This window comes from Astyanax mexicanus, chromosome 17 (genome assembly GCF_023375975.1).
Source record: "Astyanax mexicanus isolate ESR-SI-001 chromosome 17, AstMex3_surface, whole genome shotgun sequence".
Lineage (NCBI taxonomy): Eukaryota > Metazoa > Chordata > Actinopteri > Characiformes > Acestrorhamphidae > Astyanax > Astyanax mexicanus.
The window spans coordinates 33,913,265-33,929,122 of NC_064424.1; the positions used below are offsets into that span (position 1 = coordinate 33,913,265).

Here is a 15,858-nt window from a genome sequence, read left to right on the forward strand (position 1 = left end):
TGCACATTTTGAGAAACACAAGGCATACTTTTCCCGTTGCTATGATAGCAAAGACACACTGACATGCCCTAAATCGAGCAGCGAGGTGCGCTATTGAAGGCTTGTCTAAAGATGGTTAAAATAGGGACCTAAATGTTGATAAGGTTTCCTTATATGGTATCGCAATGTATATCTTTATCTCTCTGAAAGAAAACGAGATATATGTTTTTAATTGCTTAGCCATAATTCATATAAACATAAATTCAATACATCTGCTACTAGGGGTAAATATATTCAAAATATTGATATTGATATATCAAAGTATCAAAATATTTTGTTTTGCAATAGTGTATAATTAAAAAAAATAATAATTTTATTATAAGTTTAGATGTAAAGATTGGTGTCAGACAGTGGTTCATTTACTGATGTGTTTTTGCAATATATATTGAATCATAACCTTGTATTATGATACATATCTTATCTCCAAGCTCCTGCCAATACATACTGCTACTAAAATCACTCAAACAGAAATGAGGTACATATTTAAATAATGAAAGAGTTGGGAGAGAGGGGTGAGGTCACAGGTCAGGTGTATAGGTAAGGGTTAATTAAATATATTAAATACTGGAAAACATGTTATCAGAGACATATAACCCTAAAGACTCACTTAAAGCTTTTGTAGGGAGTGATAAGGCTGAAGCCGTGTCGTCCGGTCTGCTTCACCGACGCAACATTCATCGACACTAAGGTCATCCCCAGACCCAGATTAAAGTCCTAAAAAAAAAAAATCCAATAACAAATCTGTATTTATTCACCTCTGTTAAATTATCCATTTTCATTTCTGTATAAAGAATGCACTGTGATTCATTCAGCATTCACAATAAATTACCATGAATATACCATGAATTATTTAATGTCAACCATGAACAATTCAGTATTCAGTATAAATTATTTAGTATCTGCTGATAATTGTTATGTATCCTCAAAGAATTATAGTATTCTGTATCCACTATGAATATGAATAAGTATGTACTAAAATAATTAAGTATCCACTATGCATTATAACATTCCATATCCAGAAAGTGAATACTCAAACAACGCGGAGTTGCAGCGCCCATGTTTTATTCAGCACAAGTTATAATTTACTCAGTATCCATTATGAGTTGTGTGCGTGTTGTGTGGGCGGGGCTTGCTGTGGTACCTCTTTGCTGTTATAGATCCACAGGTTGTGGCCACAGATGGCAGCATATACTTTGCTGCGAGGCTCTTTCATGGTCAGAGGGCCGTGGTGCTGAGGCAGGGGCGGAGCCTCCCTCCCACGAGAGGCGTGGAGTGATGTAACCCAGCCCTCCTGCACAGCTGTGAGCAAAACATTACAAAACCAGAACATTAACAAAACCAACAGAGTTTATATAAATCTTGTCAATCATGGTGTATCTGGACATGTCTGAGTGAGTCTGACTGGGTAAGTCTGGGTGAATCTTGATTAATCTGATTAGTTATGCCTGGGTGTATGTGGGTGCATCTGATTGGTTGTGAATTGATGAATCTAACTGAGTGAGAATGGGTGAGTGTGACTGGATGTGAATGGGTGAATCTGAATGGATGTGAATGGGTGAATCTGAATGAATGTGAATGGGTGAATTTGAATGAATGAGAATGGGTGAGTCTGACTGGATGAGAATGGGTGAGTCTGGCTGGATGAGAATGGGTGAGTCTGGCTGGATGAGAATGGGTGAATCTGAATGAATGTGAATGGGTGAATCTGAATGAATGTGAATGGGTGAATCTGGCTGGATGTGAACGGGTGAATCTGACTAAATAAGAAAGTGTGAGTCTGGGAATTCGATCTCCTCACCATCAGTGTTAGCCATGAACTCAAAGTGTTTTTTGCGAAAGTATATGGAGAAGCGTCCTTTGTCCTGCTGTTTTACATTGGTGATACTGGAGACGTGGAACACATGCTCTGTGAACTTGTCCTGCAGCACAGAGAACCAGATGAACATGATGATATTCTGCAGTGAGGACGCTTAAGAATGTCCTAATGAATTTACGAGCATTTAGCGTCAGAGCAGGAAGAACTGGTTCCAGGCAATGACAAACTTTTCTACGTGAACTGTTTAACCTTCTAAGACCAACTAAGATTATAGACTTTGATAAGTCAATTCAAATAGAACTGGAGGTGATTAGATATTACAATTACTGAGAATTCATGAAATGTTTATATAGCAATATTTTAAGATGCTTTATAATGTAAAGGACATTTTATAGACGTAAGGCATCTCAAACCATAGTGAATCACAGGGCAGAACTGACTCACAGAATATAGCCTATATTAGAGCTGATATATACACTTTTCCTGAATAGGCCTCTGACATACATTATATTCTTAATTACTTAAATACATTATATTCTTATGCTTCATGTGTATTTTTATATTGTGTTTTTTAGCAACATTTTGTTTGGAGGTTACCTGCCACTTCAAAACAAACGAATAAGAAGTGAGTAATGTGTTTATAAAGCAACATGTGAGTGTTTATGGACAGCCTCCTATACTAGTGGTGTAAAATCACAGTGGGCTGATGTATGGGCCTTTACACTAAACAGCAGACCATACGTTCTGTTTATATAACACTGTCATTGTTATTGCCAAGTAATAGGTTATTATAAACAGAACAATTAGCAGGACTTTGAAATCGTATCAGATTATAATCAGACTCGGTATCTCACTCTTTTTTCAGTTTTTCAAGTGAATGAAAAAAATCTATCACACACTAAAAAACTAGAGATCATACACTACACGACTCGAACCAGCTGCTGAACTTAATAGAAGACGACGCAAAACACATGCCTCATTTTAGCAAGCAGACTCAAAGTAAACACTATTGGAGCCACTATTTTTGCTGAAGCAAAACGAAAGAATAGAGAAAAATGTCTTTTCGGATGTTCTGTAGAGACTGCAGGGGGCACTGGAGGTGAGGAGCACAGTGGTCTGTGAAGGTTTACGCTACGTGTGAAGCAGATTGTTGCATTGTTTCCATTCCACCTTAAATAGCGCTGCAGTATGGAACATGTTCAAGCACCAGAATGTAGCTGTTGCATAATTTAAGGTGTAACATAAAATTACAATAAAAAGCTGCCTAATAAGAAGCCGACTTCAGCTTTATTCTGATGGTTAATGGAAAAAGTAAAAACATATTTAAACACAAAAACACTGCAGCAGATAAAGAAAAATACTTTCTGTATTTTCTTTTCATGCTCGGCTTCCATTGGCTGTTGATACAGACCAGTTTTCAAAGAATATGTTCAGAGTCAGGTGGAAAAATATCAAGTATGGCTGGTGATCCAGAAAAAAACATGCCCTATGCTGGTAGGTTAGCTCGTTAACTAGCTCCTAATTAGTGTAGGTTATTTTTTTCTGAATGACCAGCTGTTCTTGAGCTGGATTTTTAGCAAGACACTACTCGATTCTCGTTTGAACTGTCGACTCCCACCAACCAAACAATTGCAGACCAGCCAACCAGCACAGGCTTAGCCAGACTGAGAATTGGAAATATATCACGTATTATAAATCCAGCTTTAGAGTAAAGGCCCGTATTAGCCCACTGATATTCTACACAACAAACCATTTAATGCTATAAAACCTCTCATGTCATCTTGCGACCCGTGACACTACGTGCACAAACGAACCAAAATACTCTGAAGCATTTAGGTGCTCTTATCTTGGCTTCTGTTGACTTGTTGTTTCTGAGGCTAGGGTCTCTGATAAACTTATCCTGTTCAATATAGGTAACCATTGGTATTGCTTTCCTGGGTCAGTCCTGATGAGAGCCAGTTTCATCATAATGTTTTTGAGGGTCTTTGGACACTTTTAAACAGATTTTTCAAACGTACTGACAATCATTTCAATCATTTATTTTTTTAAATATATTTTATATATTTTTATTTACTTAGTTAAGTGATTCTTATCATAATATGAATTAGAATATTACTCAAATTTACTGTATACCAGTTCTAACTCTTTACAACACAACTGACAAATAAGGCAGAAAATCATTGTAATTAAATAACTCTTGAAAAGTACTCACCGTGCGCTTCTTCCACAGTGACATCAGCTGGCCATCAAATGTGGTCCAGAGCACATTGTGTCTTTAGGAGAAAATACATGTTACATTTAATTATTAAATTATAACCCATACTACAACAGTATATAATCATATTATAAACAGTTTTTAAGCAGACAGAAGCATTTTATTATTATTATTATTATTATTATTATTATTATTATTATTATGATGTGTCAAAATGTTAGAACATACAACTTTATTTTGAGTGAGGTGTATTTATTTTAAGTGATAAAACAATAGTATTTGTAGTAGTACTAGCAGTAGTAATAATTATATTGTTAATTATATTATTATTATTTAGGGTTTAAGAGTACTAATGCATTGGTTACTTGCGGCTCTTCCACACATCCAGCCAGCCGGATCGAGACACGGCGCTCTCTCTGCGGTTGGTGTCCGGTAGTGCGGCTCCTGGCCCGGCTGCGGATGATTTCCTCCGGCTGACCCGGATGGTTGCAGCTCTGTGGAAACGCAGACAAGGTCAAAAAACAACCATGAACTCAGACAGGTTCGAGAACACACCGAACCAATCTGTTCTGTTCTAATAAACAGTTCTATCAAAGTAAACACCTGAAAGGACTGAGTGACGTCTGAGAGGACATGGCTTTAAAACACTCAATCAATACCAGATCAGAGTTGATAAGTAGGGAAGGATGTATATTATTATGATGTGACTTTGATATAGGGCTGCAAGATGTATCGTTTAAGCATCGTCATTTTGATGTGTAGTCACACTGCAGGACGTGCAATGTCACCTAAGGCAATTAAATCAAACACGTCATGATGCAATGTTTTGCTGCTTGACACAAGAAGTAGATACAGAGTTATAATGTTCTGTATGTACAAATGCTGTCTCTGTGTCTGTCTCTGTGTGAGTGAGAGGCTGCTGCTCCCTGAGAAGCGAGAGGGGGAGGGGAAGCGGGCCTGAACACAAGGTAACCGCATGGTCTCCACATGGCTGGATGCATGCTTGTAAATGCAGCTGACAGCCTTTTTTAAACCTGTGCTCCTCAGTCCATCTGAAATCACACTTGTAACGCCAGAAAAATTTGCCTCAAAGGCTATTTAAAGGCCATTTAAATGATGATTATTACAGGACCAATTATAGTTGTTTTGCAGTTTTTCTCTGCAAGACAGTGCGGGGGTGGGGGCATGGCTGGGGACGTCATGGGTGCTGCATTGTTTAATAATTTTTGTCAAAATATGAATTAGAATATTACACAAATTTACTGTATACCAGTTCTACCACTTTGCAACACAACTGACAAATTAGGCAAAAAGTTCAAGTAATTAACTCTTGAAAAACCACAGCTGTTAACTGAAAGCCATTAAAGGTGATCAGCTCATAAACTGACTGAGAAAATGCCAAGATGTGTGAAATCTAAAATATAAACATAATTTTTTTCATAGTTTGGATGACTTTAGTTTTAATCTACAGTCCAGAAAAAAAAATTATAATGAAAAACCACTGAATTTAATCACATCAGGCAGAGACCTAAATAATTATGTTTGCTTTCCTCCTTTCCCTGTACAGAGGCTCTTAGAGGCTATTTTTAGGCAGTGTACCTCTTAGTGAGAGCTTGTTGACTTACACACGTACCTCTACGACACACTCAAAGACATTTTCTCCAGTCACTGAACTTGAACTGCTATGGATTGGAACCATAAAGTCTTTAGTGACAAATCTAGGTTCTGTTTGAAATCCAACAACAACATGATCAAGTGTAGAGGCCTGGGGACGGGACCGAGCTGCAACATTTGTGGTTATATGTGCTGTAGAATGCCATAGGGAACCTGTGTGCCTCCATGACTAACCATATTTCATTCAATCGTTTTCAGATTAGAGATGAACAGGGTTCTGGAGCCCCAATTCAATTTAACAGTTTTACCTAATAAACGTATCCTATTACATTTACACATATTCATTCCATTACAACTGTCTACCTCTTGCTGTGATGTTGTTTTTCTCAATGATTGCAATTATCTTTAAATATTAAAGGAAAACACTAGTGAGTTAGTGAAGATCTTACCGTGGTTTTTTGGTTTTAACTGGTTTGGTGAGCACCAGGGTGGGTACTGGATCGTTTCCATGCTGAGTGTTCCCTGTCTGAGACTCACTGAGAAAAATAAGGAGACATAACTCAGTTAATCAGAGATATTTATGTAAAAAATAAACAGTAATGATAAAGAGGTTCTTAATAAATCTGTATCTACTGTATCTATAGTGAGCAATTAGTTACCATACAATAATTTGAATTAATATTCAGACTAGAAGATTTACCGTGAGGAAACAATGACACAGACACACATTGACCTAATTATAAATTAAGATTACAGGCTTACAGCTTTCGCAATTTTTTGAGCGCTTCCGCACTTTACACTCATTAGCATGTTTCCATTGGTGATTCATAAACACCCTGTCACATGAAAATACCACAAGGATGAATCAGACTGAACTAAAGTGAATTTAAATGATTTTATCCAGAATGTCTTTAAACATGTTTCTTTTCCCAGGCAAGTGCTGATAAACCTCACACTATGGGACAGTTTCTCAGACAGAGAGAATCATTTCACCCCTTAGCCCTATCTCTTTGTTTTGCACGTGCACACCAAGGGGTAGGATGTCCTGATTCTTGTTAGGCTGGAAGTGGAGAGGGAAGATTTAGGTCCACATTACCCTTCATTTTTCAGAGGTACGCTCCAAATGTAGGGCTATGAGAAATCGCTGGCAAGATGGCAGCACAAGCGAACAAAGAAACCCACCAATTTGTGTATGAACCATAGTTTAATGTGTAGTTTTAATGTTTTATGGACATTTTCTTTATAACAAGCACAAAAAACTGCTAGTAGTTCATCTTAGTAGCCAGCTAGAGAACTTTTGCAGCATTTAAGGTGGAGTGGAAAATTCTAATAAAAAAAGCGAATAAAAGCTCATTTCAGGTCCCCATTATAGAGCAATTAAGGAATGGACAGTAATAATTATTTGCTGCACCACCTGCCCCCTTTCTGAAGACATACGATGCCCTAAAGCAGGGGTTGGCAATTAAGTTTGGCCACGGGCCATTTATTTTACAAGCCATTATTCTGTGGCGGCCACAAAAAAATTCTGTTTTGGAAAATGAAGTGTAATGGGATGGAGTGCTACAGACTAGTAGCTCTCCAGCCCAGAGGGTTGTTGAACCCAATTGCAGAACAGTTGATCTCAAAGCAGGTAAACCCAAGAAGAAAGAAGAAAATAAATAAACACGGGATCGAACCCATGTTGTCAGGGTCATGGTCCAATACACTACCACTGCCCTGGGTAGTGAACTGGGACATGGAAAGGAAAAAACACCCTTATAAGAAAAGCGTGACAGAGACGGAGAGGAATGTTAACAAAAGCTTGCCGGAGAAGCTTTTTTTTTTTATCATTCATTACAGTTCAAACAACGTCACGATCCAGATGTTTCATGCTTGCAGGCCACATCTGGCAGTAGGGCCACCTATTGCCGAACCCTGCCCTAAAGTTAACTAGTTATCCAGCAGCTAGGTTTTTGAACTTGATCGCTCCACTGCTATAGCTTTATCTGTATTGGCTGCATAAACAAACAGTCTCAATTTTTATGGTGAAGATTTCAACCCTTCCCCCTAACTCTGTTCCAAGGGAAGGAATTACACTTAAAAACAACAAGTAGGGATACAAAAACAAACATGTATTCTTATGTGGCTTTGTCTTCTCCAGATATAATATTGATTCTCAAGATACATTAAGTGACCAGACATGAATGGGGTATTTCTAACAATATAGTTTACTATATAATGCTATCATGTGTGATGGGATAGCTGAGCTGTACCCACTTGGCTGTGCTAGTAGAATTGGGCTGCTGGACACTGACGTTTTCCTGTGGTTTTAAAGGAACGTCATCTGAAGAATCTGAGGTATAGTCGTCTATGGACGCTGAGGAGGACAGCAGTGGTTGCCTGGATCCCACACCAGCACTCTCTGTGACGGCATCATGCCTACCGTTTAGCGGGTTATCGGTTTCTGCTGGGAGAGAAAACAACATTCCTTTGGTTAGCGGTCTGATAATCAGCTGATCTTCTCCGTTATCGGAACATTCCCACCACTATCTCCATGACATAACATCTCAGTTACATCACTGTTCTACCCACCCACAGTCTCCACAACTTATCACAGCAAATCTGCACAACATCAAAGATTTCATTACATTTTAAACACATTTCCTTTGAAGTTCAAGTGATAATTGGTGAGTATAACCTTTTATTTTGTGAGCCACCAATTATCACTCAAGCTGTGCTAACAAGTAAACTCCTTACCTCCACCAAAAAGCATTGAAGCTACAAAAGTAATGTAGCTGATCAGTAATGGAAGCTTGTATCCCACCAGTTACCTACATTAGCCCTGTAGCCCTAGTGCAAATTGGCAGAGTTTAAGCTTATATTACTTGTTAAATAAAATAACCATAGGAACAGTGCTAAATTTCACTTGCAATGCACCCACAAGTCTCTTTTATGTAAGGACATCCTACACATCAACAGTAGTAAAGCAGTAGTATAATGCACTGTTTATTATCACTTCTCTCTATTAGTTCTATTAGTGTCATGATTGGTCACAATGCATGGTTATTAACTGCTGTTACTAATAATGCTAACCTGTGACATCAAATGGGCAACACTTTTTGTTTGGATTCTCCAAAAACACCAGTAAATGGTTGTCAATCAGCTGCGGAAAACTCCATGGTTTACATAAAGGTTTTGATTTTTTTTTTATTATTATCTGAAAAATAAGTATTATCATGTTTAACCATAACACCAGAGATGTATAAAGTAATGAAGACCCAGAGTTTTATTCTAAAATGTAGTTGATTCTAAAATGTACTACTCAAGTACTGAAAGAATGGGAGCATTCTTTCAGTACTTGAAAAAAAACAGCTTAATCGCTAGATTCACTCAATAATGAGCAGCTTCATCAAACCCGGTGACAGTACAGAGCATCTACTGCTCTGGACGTGATAATGTGGTTTTGGAATGATTTGTAACATTTTATAATTATAATGAGTAACTTTTTTATAATGAGTAACTTTAATTGTAACGAGTAATATTAAACTCATGGAAAATATGTTGTGAAGTAAAAGTCGAAGTAGAAGGAAAAAAAAATATTCCAGTATATACAGATACAGTATTTTTAACGTCCTTGAGGTACTTCCTGTTTTTGTATTTCTCTTTGGTAAACAATGTTAAATATAGTACTAGCCTCCCCAGAACACCTGAAAAACCTGTAGATTTACAGTAATAGTGTATTCCTGTCATTACACAGGCTTTGTATTTCTTAGCTTCACCCTTAATCTGAAAAGTTAAGCTGGGAACAATCAGTGACAACCTGAGTCTAAACACACAACCCACATTTTCTGGTTCTCCAACATTACTGGAGCTTTTTTTATCTGTTCTAACGTGTCGTCATCCGGCAATCTGAGCTACAGTGCTGTCATGTGAACGTACTGCAATTCATTAAAAACAAAATTTCAGCCTTACCTCAATCATATACTCAGTAAAACTGTTTTTTTCAGGGGTATGGGGTGTTTTTGGACGCTTAAATCATTCTGTGCCTTTAAAGATGGTTTAACATAGAACATTTTTAAATGGTTTTATATAGCACCAGAAGAGTTAAGAGTACATGTGGTATAAGGTTCCATTACTTTCCAATAATTTTCAGAAGAAAAAAATTCCACTGTAAATAAATATTAACATTTATTGAATGCTGCTGTTTCACTGTAAAAACGAACACGCGCTGGACATGCCAATGTTAAGTTGAAGCAAACTGACAACCATTTCTTGGAGATTTTTATCTAATAAATTCAGACTGTTCATCAGTCTCTCCTCCTCCATCACCCACATGGGAGTTTCCTGTTTCCTCAGATACAAAACAGACACTAAATAAGTAAAGATTTCTTGGAATTCTGAAATTCCTGCATTTTCTGTAAATATACAAGTCACAGGTGTTTATTATTTAGTGATATTGTTTGGATTTAAATAAATGGAATAATGTTTTTTTAATAAATACAAACTTCATAAAAATACAGTAAATCAGGGGTACATATCCACACATTTTCAAAAGCAAACACTTGTACAGCTATCCTTATGATGTATTTTCACACACTCTGTAAATGCAGATTGTTACTTGGCCGTATTGACTTGTTACGTGACTTGAGATTTGGCCGTATTTACTTGAGACTTGACTGTATTGACTTGTTACTTTACTTAAGACTTGGCCTTACTGAATTGTTACTTGGCCGTATTGACTTGTTACTTGACTTGAGACTTGGCCGTATTGACTTGTTATTTGAGACATGGCCGTACTGACTTGAGATTTGGCCGTATTGACTTGTTATTTGAGACTTGGCCGTACTGAGTTGAGATTTGGCCGTATTGACTTGAGACTTGTCCGTATTGACTTGTTACTTGACTTGAGCATTGACCTGAGACTTGTCTATGTTGACTTGAGACTTGACTTGGGGCTTGATTGAGACTTGGCTGATTGACTTGAGACTTAGCCATATTGACTTGGGACTTGGTCGTATTGACATGTTACTTGACTTGAGACTTGGCCGTATTGACTTGTTACTTGGCCGTATTGACTTGTTACTTGGCCCTATTGACTTGTTACTTGACTTGACCATACTGACTTGAGACTTGGCCATATTCACATGTTACTTGGCCGTATTGACTTGTTAATTGGCTGTATTGACATGTTACTTGGCAGTATTGACTTGTTACTTGGCAGTATTGACTTGTTACTTGGCAGTATTGACTTGTTACTTCGCCCTATTGACTTGTTACTTGACTTGACCATATTGACTTGAGACTTGGCAGAATTGACATGTTACTTGGCCATATTGACTTGTTATTTGGCCGTATTGACATGTTACTTGACCGAATTGACTCGTTACTTGACTTGAGACTTGGCCGTATTGACTTGTTACTTGACCGTATTGACTTGTTACTTGGCCATATTGACTTGTTACTTGACTTGAGACTTGACCATATTGACTTGTTACTTGGCCGTATTGACTTGTTACTTGACTTGAGACTTGGCCGTACTGACTTGTTACTTGTTCATATCGACTTGTTACTTGACTTGAGACTTAGCCGTATTGATTTGATTATTGTCCGTATTGACTTGTTACTTGACTTGAGACTTGCCCGTATTAACTTGTTACTTGTCCGTATTGACTTGTTACTTGTCCGTATTGACTTGTTACTTGACTTGAGACTTGTCTGTATTGACTTGTTACTTGGCTGTATTGACTTGTTACTTGACTTGAGAGTTGACCTGAGACTTGTCCATGTTGACTTGAGACTTGGCCGTATTGACTTGTTACTTGACTTGAATAGCTACATTAGTCTCATAACTACCCTGGTAATTATTGGGGTATAAGTTTCCATTACTTGTTATCTACATTAGCCACATATCTCCTGTGCTAACTGGTGACCTGTAAGCCTTTTCTATATAGCACCAAAATATTTCCTATAATTTCATGATCAGTGTAAAGAACATCTTTTCAGTAGTATTGTATAAAGTATTATAGTGTTGTTTATTTTAATTGTTGTTATTTATGCTAAAATTTATTACATTAATGCAGTAATTCTGTATAATGTGTTATTATTTACCAGATACCTTATTATTAGGATTATTAATTAATTACTTTATTATTATTATTATTATTATTATTATTATTATTATTATTATTAAGATTTTCTAACATACCCTCACTGGGGACCTCAGGCCTGCTGTTGACATCTGGTTCATCCACTGAGACACTGTGACATGACAACAATCAGAAAGCACACATTCAGATCAAACAGTCTTATGGGTGACTCAGAACTGATCTGTTTGGATAAGAATTCTCTGATGACGTAAGAACAGCAGCTCACCTTTCAGTGAAAGACCTCTGTAAGTTCTGTAGGTTCCTGTCTATCGTATACCTGGCTCTGGGTTTAGGCACTGGGGCAGCCATGCCAGCGCCGGTGGGTGAGGGCATCTAGATGAATTTATTACAAATTTAGTTCAGCACTGTGGATCAAAACTGAGAGGTTTACTATAAACAACAACTAATATAAAACTAACCATTTACAGAGCACAGTTACTATTCTGTTATTAACAATAGTTAGGTTTTTAGCATATACTATGGTTTATTCAGTATCCCCTATGAAATATTCAGCATCCACTATGAATTATTAAGTGTCCATTATTAATTAATCAAAATAAAATACAAACCATTTATTACCCACTATATTTATTTGATATTTACTATGAATATTTTATGTTTTACTACAATTACTTTTAATTAGTATCTAGTATTAATAATTTAGTATTTAGTATGAATGAGTATATACAAAATATGATATAATATAAATATAGTGATCAGTACAAAATAATCAGTGCACAGTATAAACCATTCACAATCCACTACAATTTTTCAGTATATAATCTAGATTATTTGCCACCCAGAATAAATGATTTAGTATCCATTAAACTTCTATTTGTATCCAGTACAAACAATTCAGAATCCACTATATTTATTTGATATTTACTATGAATATTTTATGTTTACTACAATCACTTTCAATTAGTATCTATTATTAATAATTTAGTATTTAGTATGAATGATTATATACACAATATAATATAAGTATAGTGATCAGTGCAAAATAATCAGTGCAAAATAATCAGTGCACAAACCATTCACAATCCACTACAATTTTTCAGTATATAATCTAGATTATTTGGCACCCAGTATACATGATTTACTATCCATTAAACTTTCATTTGTATCCAGTACAAACAATTCAGAATCCACTATATTTATTCAGGATCCACTAAACTCATTCACAATAAACTATTCATTATATTCTTTATAAACTATAACAGTAACAGTATCTACCATATTTAGTGTCCACAAAAAATACAGTACAAATTAAAATTTGAATTATTTGGTGTCCACAAAGAAACCACTGCAAATTGTTCCGTTTCAGTTTAAAAGTTTTATTCAAAGTCTTCAGTAAACACTATAAATATTCAATATGCATTATGAATTGTTTAGAGTTTAAGGGTTAAGTGGCCTTTATATGACCATAAAACTCTAAATAAACTGAAATGTTGAGATTAGCACGCGCTCTCGTATCATTGAATAATCACAGTGTAAACACAGAGTCAGGCCTGAGAAAGCTCTCTTTAGAAGCAGCTCTGGTACACTCCTTAATACACACTGGGCAAAGGTGAGCTGACTGGCACTGATATGCAGAGGCTTCCTAAGAAAAGGCTGGTAGAGTCAGCCATAGCATGGTAACGTAATGAAATAGAGACTGAAGTAGAAGTAAAAGTGCCTCAGCTAGTGCTGGGTTCCTCTGGAGAACCTCTTGAGAACCTTTGGAGAACATCTTAGAATATCTAGCACCCGTCAGCCTCTAAACTACCAGTCTGAAATTGGCGTGTAAATGGAATTGTTCGTTCCACCTTAAGTGATGCATCATCCAGTGTAACAGATGCACCATTTAAGGTGGAACGGACAATTCCATTCACAAGCCATTTTCAGCCTGGTATATTTCACTTTTTGAACATTTTTGAAGTACAATAATCCACTTTAACTGTAGTGTAAAAGACATGAGCTCCAGTAAAGCTCTTCAGAACCGGAACCACCAGAATAACACACCAGAAACAAGTTAACCCCAAACACACAATCAGAACCTGAACATTATCAGTATAATTAAATAACAACACTGTGTTTACGTACAGAAAAAAAAGTAAGGTGTTCTCCAGTCCATCTACCTGAACTAACTCAGGTAAACCTAAACCACAGTCCACTCACTGCTCGCTCATTCACTCACTGCTCACCTGTGCTCAGGTGTCATTTTTAAGGCTATTTTTAATCCCTGTACAATTCAGTGTTTTGGTCAAGAAAAGAAAGAAATCAGCCTCAGGTGGGCTTTACAGGTAAATAGACCTGAAACTCACCTAAACTTACCTGAGAAGGACTCCAGGGAGTGTGAGCGTGTGTGTGAGTCTCAGTGTGTGTGTGTGTGTGTGTGTGTTAATGGTTGAATAAAGCTGGTTTCTCCAGTCCGACCAGTTCAGATCTCATTATCTCCACATTTCTCTCAAACACAGGAAGGAACAATAAAGAAAAGTCAAAAAAGCAGGAACTCCCACAGCACGCGCCAGTCCTGCGCCTGCTACGCCTCCGTCCGGCCGGCAGGTGGCGCCACCGAGCGCCGCTGGTGTCGCTCAACCATTAACCACCTTCACACAACCTGCCGCGTTTATTTAAACAATTAGAATTGTTATATTATACATTATCTTTTATCTGTTTACTCACATATAACCTTATTTTTGGTATTTCTGCTTTTCATTTTTATTGTTGGAATTTTTTTATTATGTTTTTTTTATCATTTATTGTTTTTTTTTTTACATCTTTGTAAACTTTTAAAGCATTTACCTTTTAGCATTTACCTTTTTTGCTTTATTATTTTCCTGTTACTGTCAAGAAAATATTTTCAGCATAGGTGAACATTTAACTATTATTGTATGTGAAAATAAGCAGAAATATAAGCACTATAACCCTCTTTAATGAACAGTTGAAACCAGAAGTTTAAATTTACTATATGAAAAAGTCACATATGCATGTTTTTTTCATTGTCTGATATTAAATCAGAATAAAACTTTCCGATTTTAGGTTAATTCGGATTGCCAAAATTATTTAAATTTGCCAAATGGCTGGAATAATGAGAGGGAGAGAGAGAGAGAGAGAGAGAGAGAGAGAGAGATAATTTTTAAAGGGATTTTATTACTCTCTGCAAAGTCAAAAGTTTATATACACTAAGATTACTATGCCTTTAAAAGACTATTCTGTAGGAAATGAGAATGAGCGTGTAAAATAGCTACCACAGACCATAGATATCTTATATGCCACAGACACTTGTCTGCCCGCCAACCCCTTCCCAGATGCTAAGCTAATTCGGGTTGCCAAGTTGAGGAGGCTAAATCTACACAATCCAGTGCAAGACGAGTTCAGTAACGTTTCTCAATACAGAGTACACAAGTTTGGACCCCTGTACTTGGCAAGAATCAGACAAACCAAGTCTCCCTGAAGCTGCGGGAGTCTCCCGCATTTCGGTAGTGGCTCCCTGATGCCCACGAGTCACATATAATCTCAGAAGGAGTGCCCCAAGAGTGCACTGCACACAAACGCGCACACAGGCGACAGACTTTTTTTTTCTCTAATCGCGTGTGGGAAGGAGAGAGAGAGAAAACAGAGAGGGTTCTGATTAGCCTGTTCTCTGCAAAGAGTCTGTGAGACAGCCAATCAGTTTTTAGTGTGGGCGGGCAGTGTTTTTTTTTTTTTAAATCAACTTTTGCAACTTGGGATGTCTGAAGAATGGACTTGGTAAGTTCGGCTAGCGAGTGCGTACTCCAGAGGACGGGAGGACGTGGGGCTTTTATTCTGTAATTGGAACAGCTGCGTACTTGATTTCGTCACTTTCTCAGGGCACGGAAGAGTTAAAAAAAATTCCATAGTCTATTTTTTAGTAAATAAAACACATATCTGAAGTCTAAATCACTACATTCTCACCTGAAATTAAGTGCAAACTTTATTTTATCACACAGCAGTACTGTTTTCAAAACTACCTTACAGGTAGGTACTTTCTCCTGTACCGATACTTCTGCGAAGTGCATTCTGGGATATTGGACGATAAGAAG

The 15,858-nt window shown here is 37.0% G+C and overlaps 1 protein-coding gene across 3 annotated transcripts in view; it reads right to left on the minus strand.

Moving 5' to 3' along the window:
- Positions 1-14,314, minus strand: part of LOC103047121 (arf-GAP with Rho-GAP domain, ANK repeat and PH domain-containing protein 1) — a 30,846-nt gene extending 16,532 nt beyond the window's left edge. The window contains exons 1-10 of one of the 3 annotated variants that reach the window (XM_015602155.3): positions 14,116-14,314; positions 12,036-12,142; positions 11,869-11,921; positions 7,941-8,130; positions 6,134-6,220; positions 4,436-4,564; positions 4,068-4,128; positions 1,838-1,958; positions 1,181-1,338; positions 647-753 (exon numbers count right to left, since the gene is read on the minus strand). In XM_015602155.3, the coding sequence (XP_015457641.3) occupies positions 647-753; positions 1,181-1,338; positions 1,838-1,958; positions 4,068-4,128; positions 4,436-4,564; positions 6,134-6,220; positions 7,941-8,130; positions 11,869-11,921; positions 12,036-12,142 (1,013 nt within the window). In that variant the 5' untranslated portion in view covers positions 14,116-14,314. The remainder of the gene's footprint in view (positions 1-646; positions 754-1,180; positions 1,339-1,837; positions 1,959-4,067; positions 4,129-4,435; positions 4,565-6,133; positions 6,221-7,940; positions 8,131-11,868; positions 11,922-12,035; positions 12,143-14,115) is intronic. The other 2 variants (XM_007236267.4, XM_007236266.4) reach the window with 2 other exon arrangements.
- Between the last annotated feature and the right edge of the window lie 1,544 nt (positions 14,315-15,858).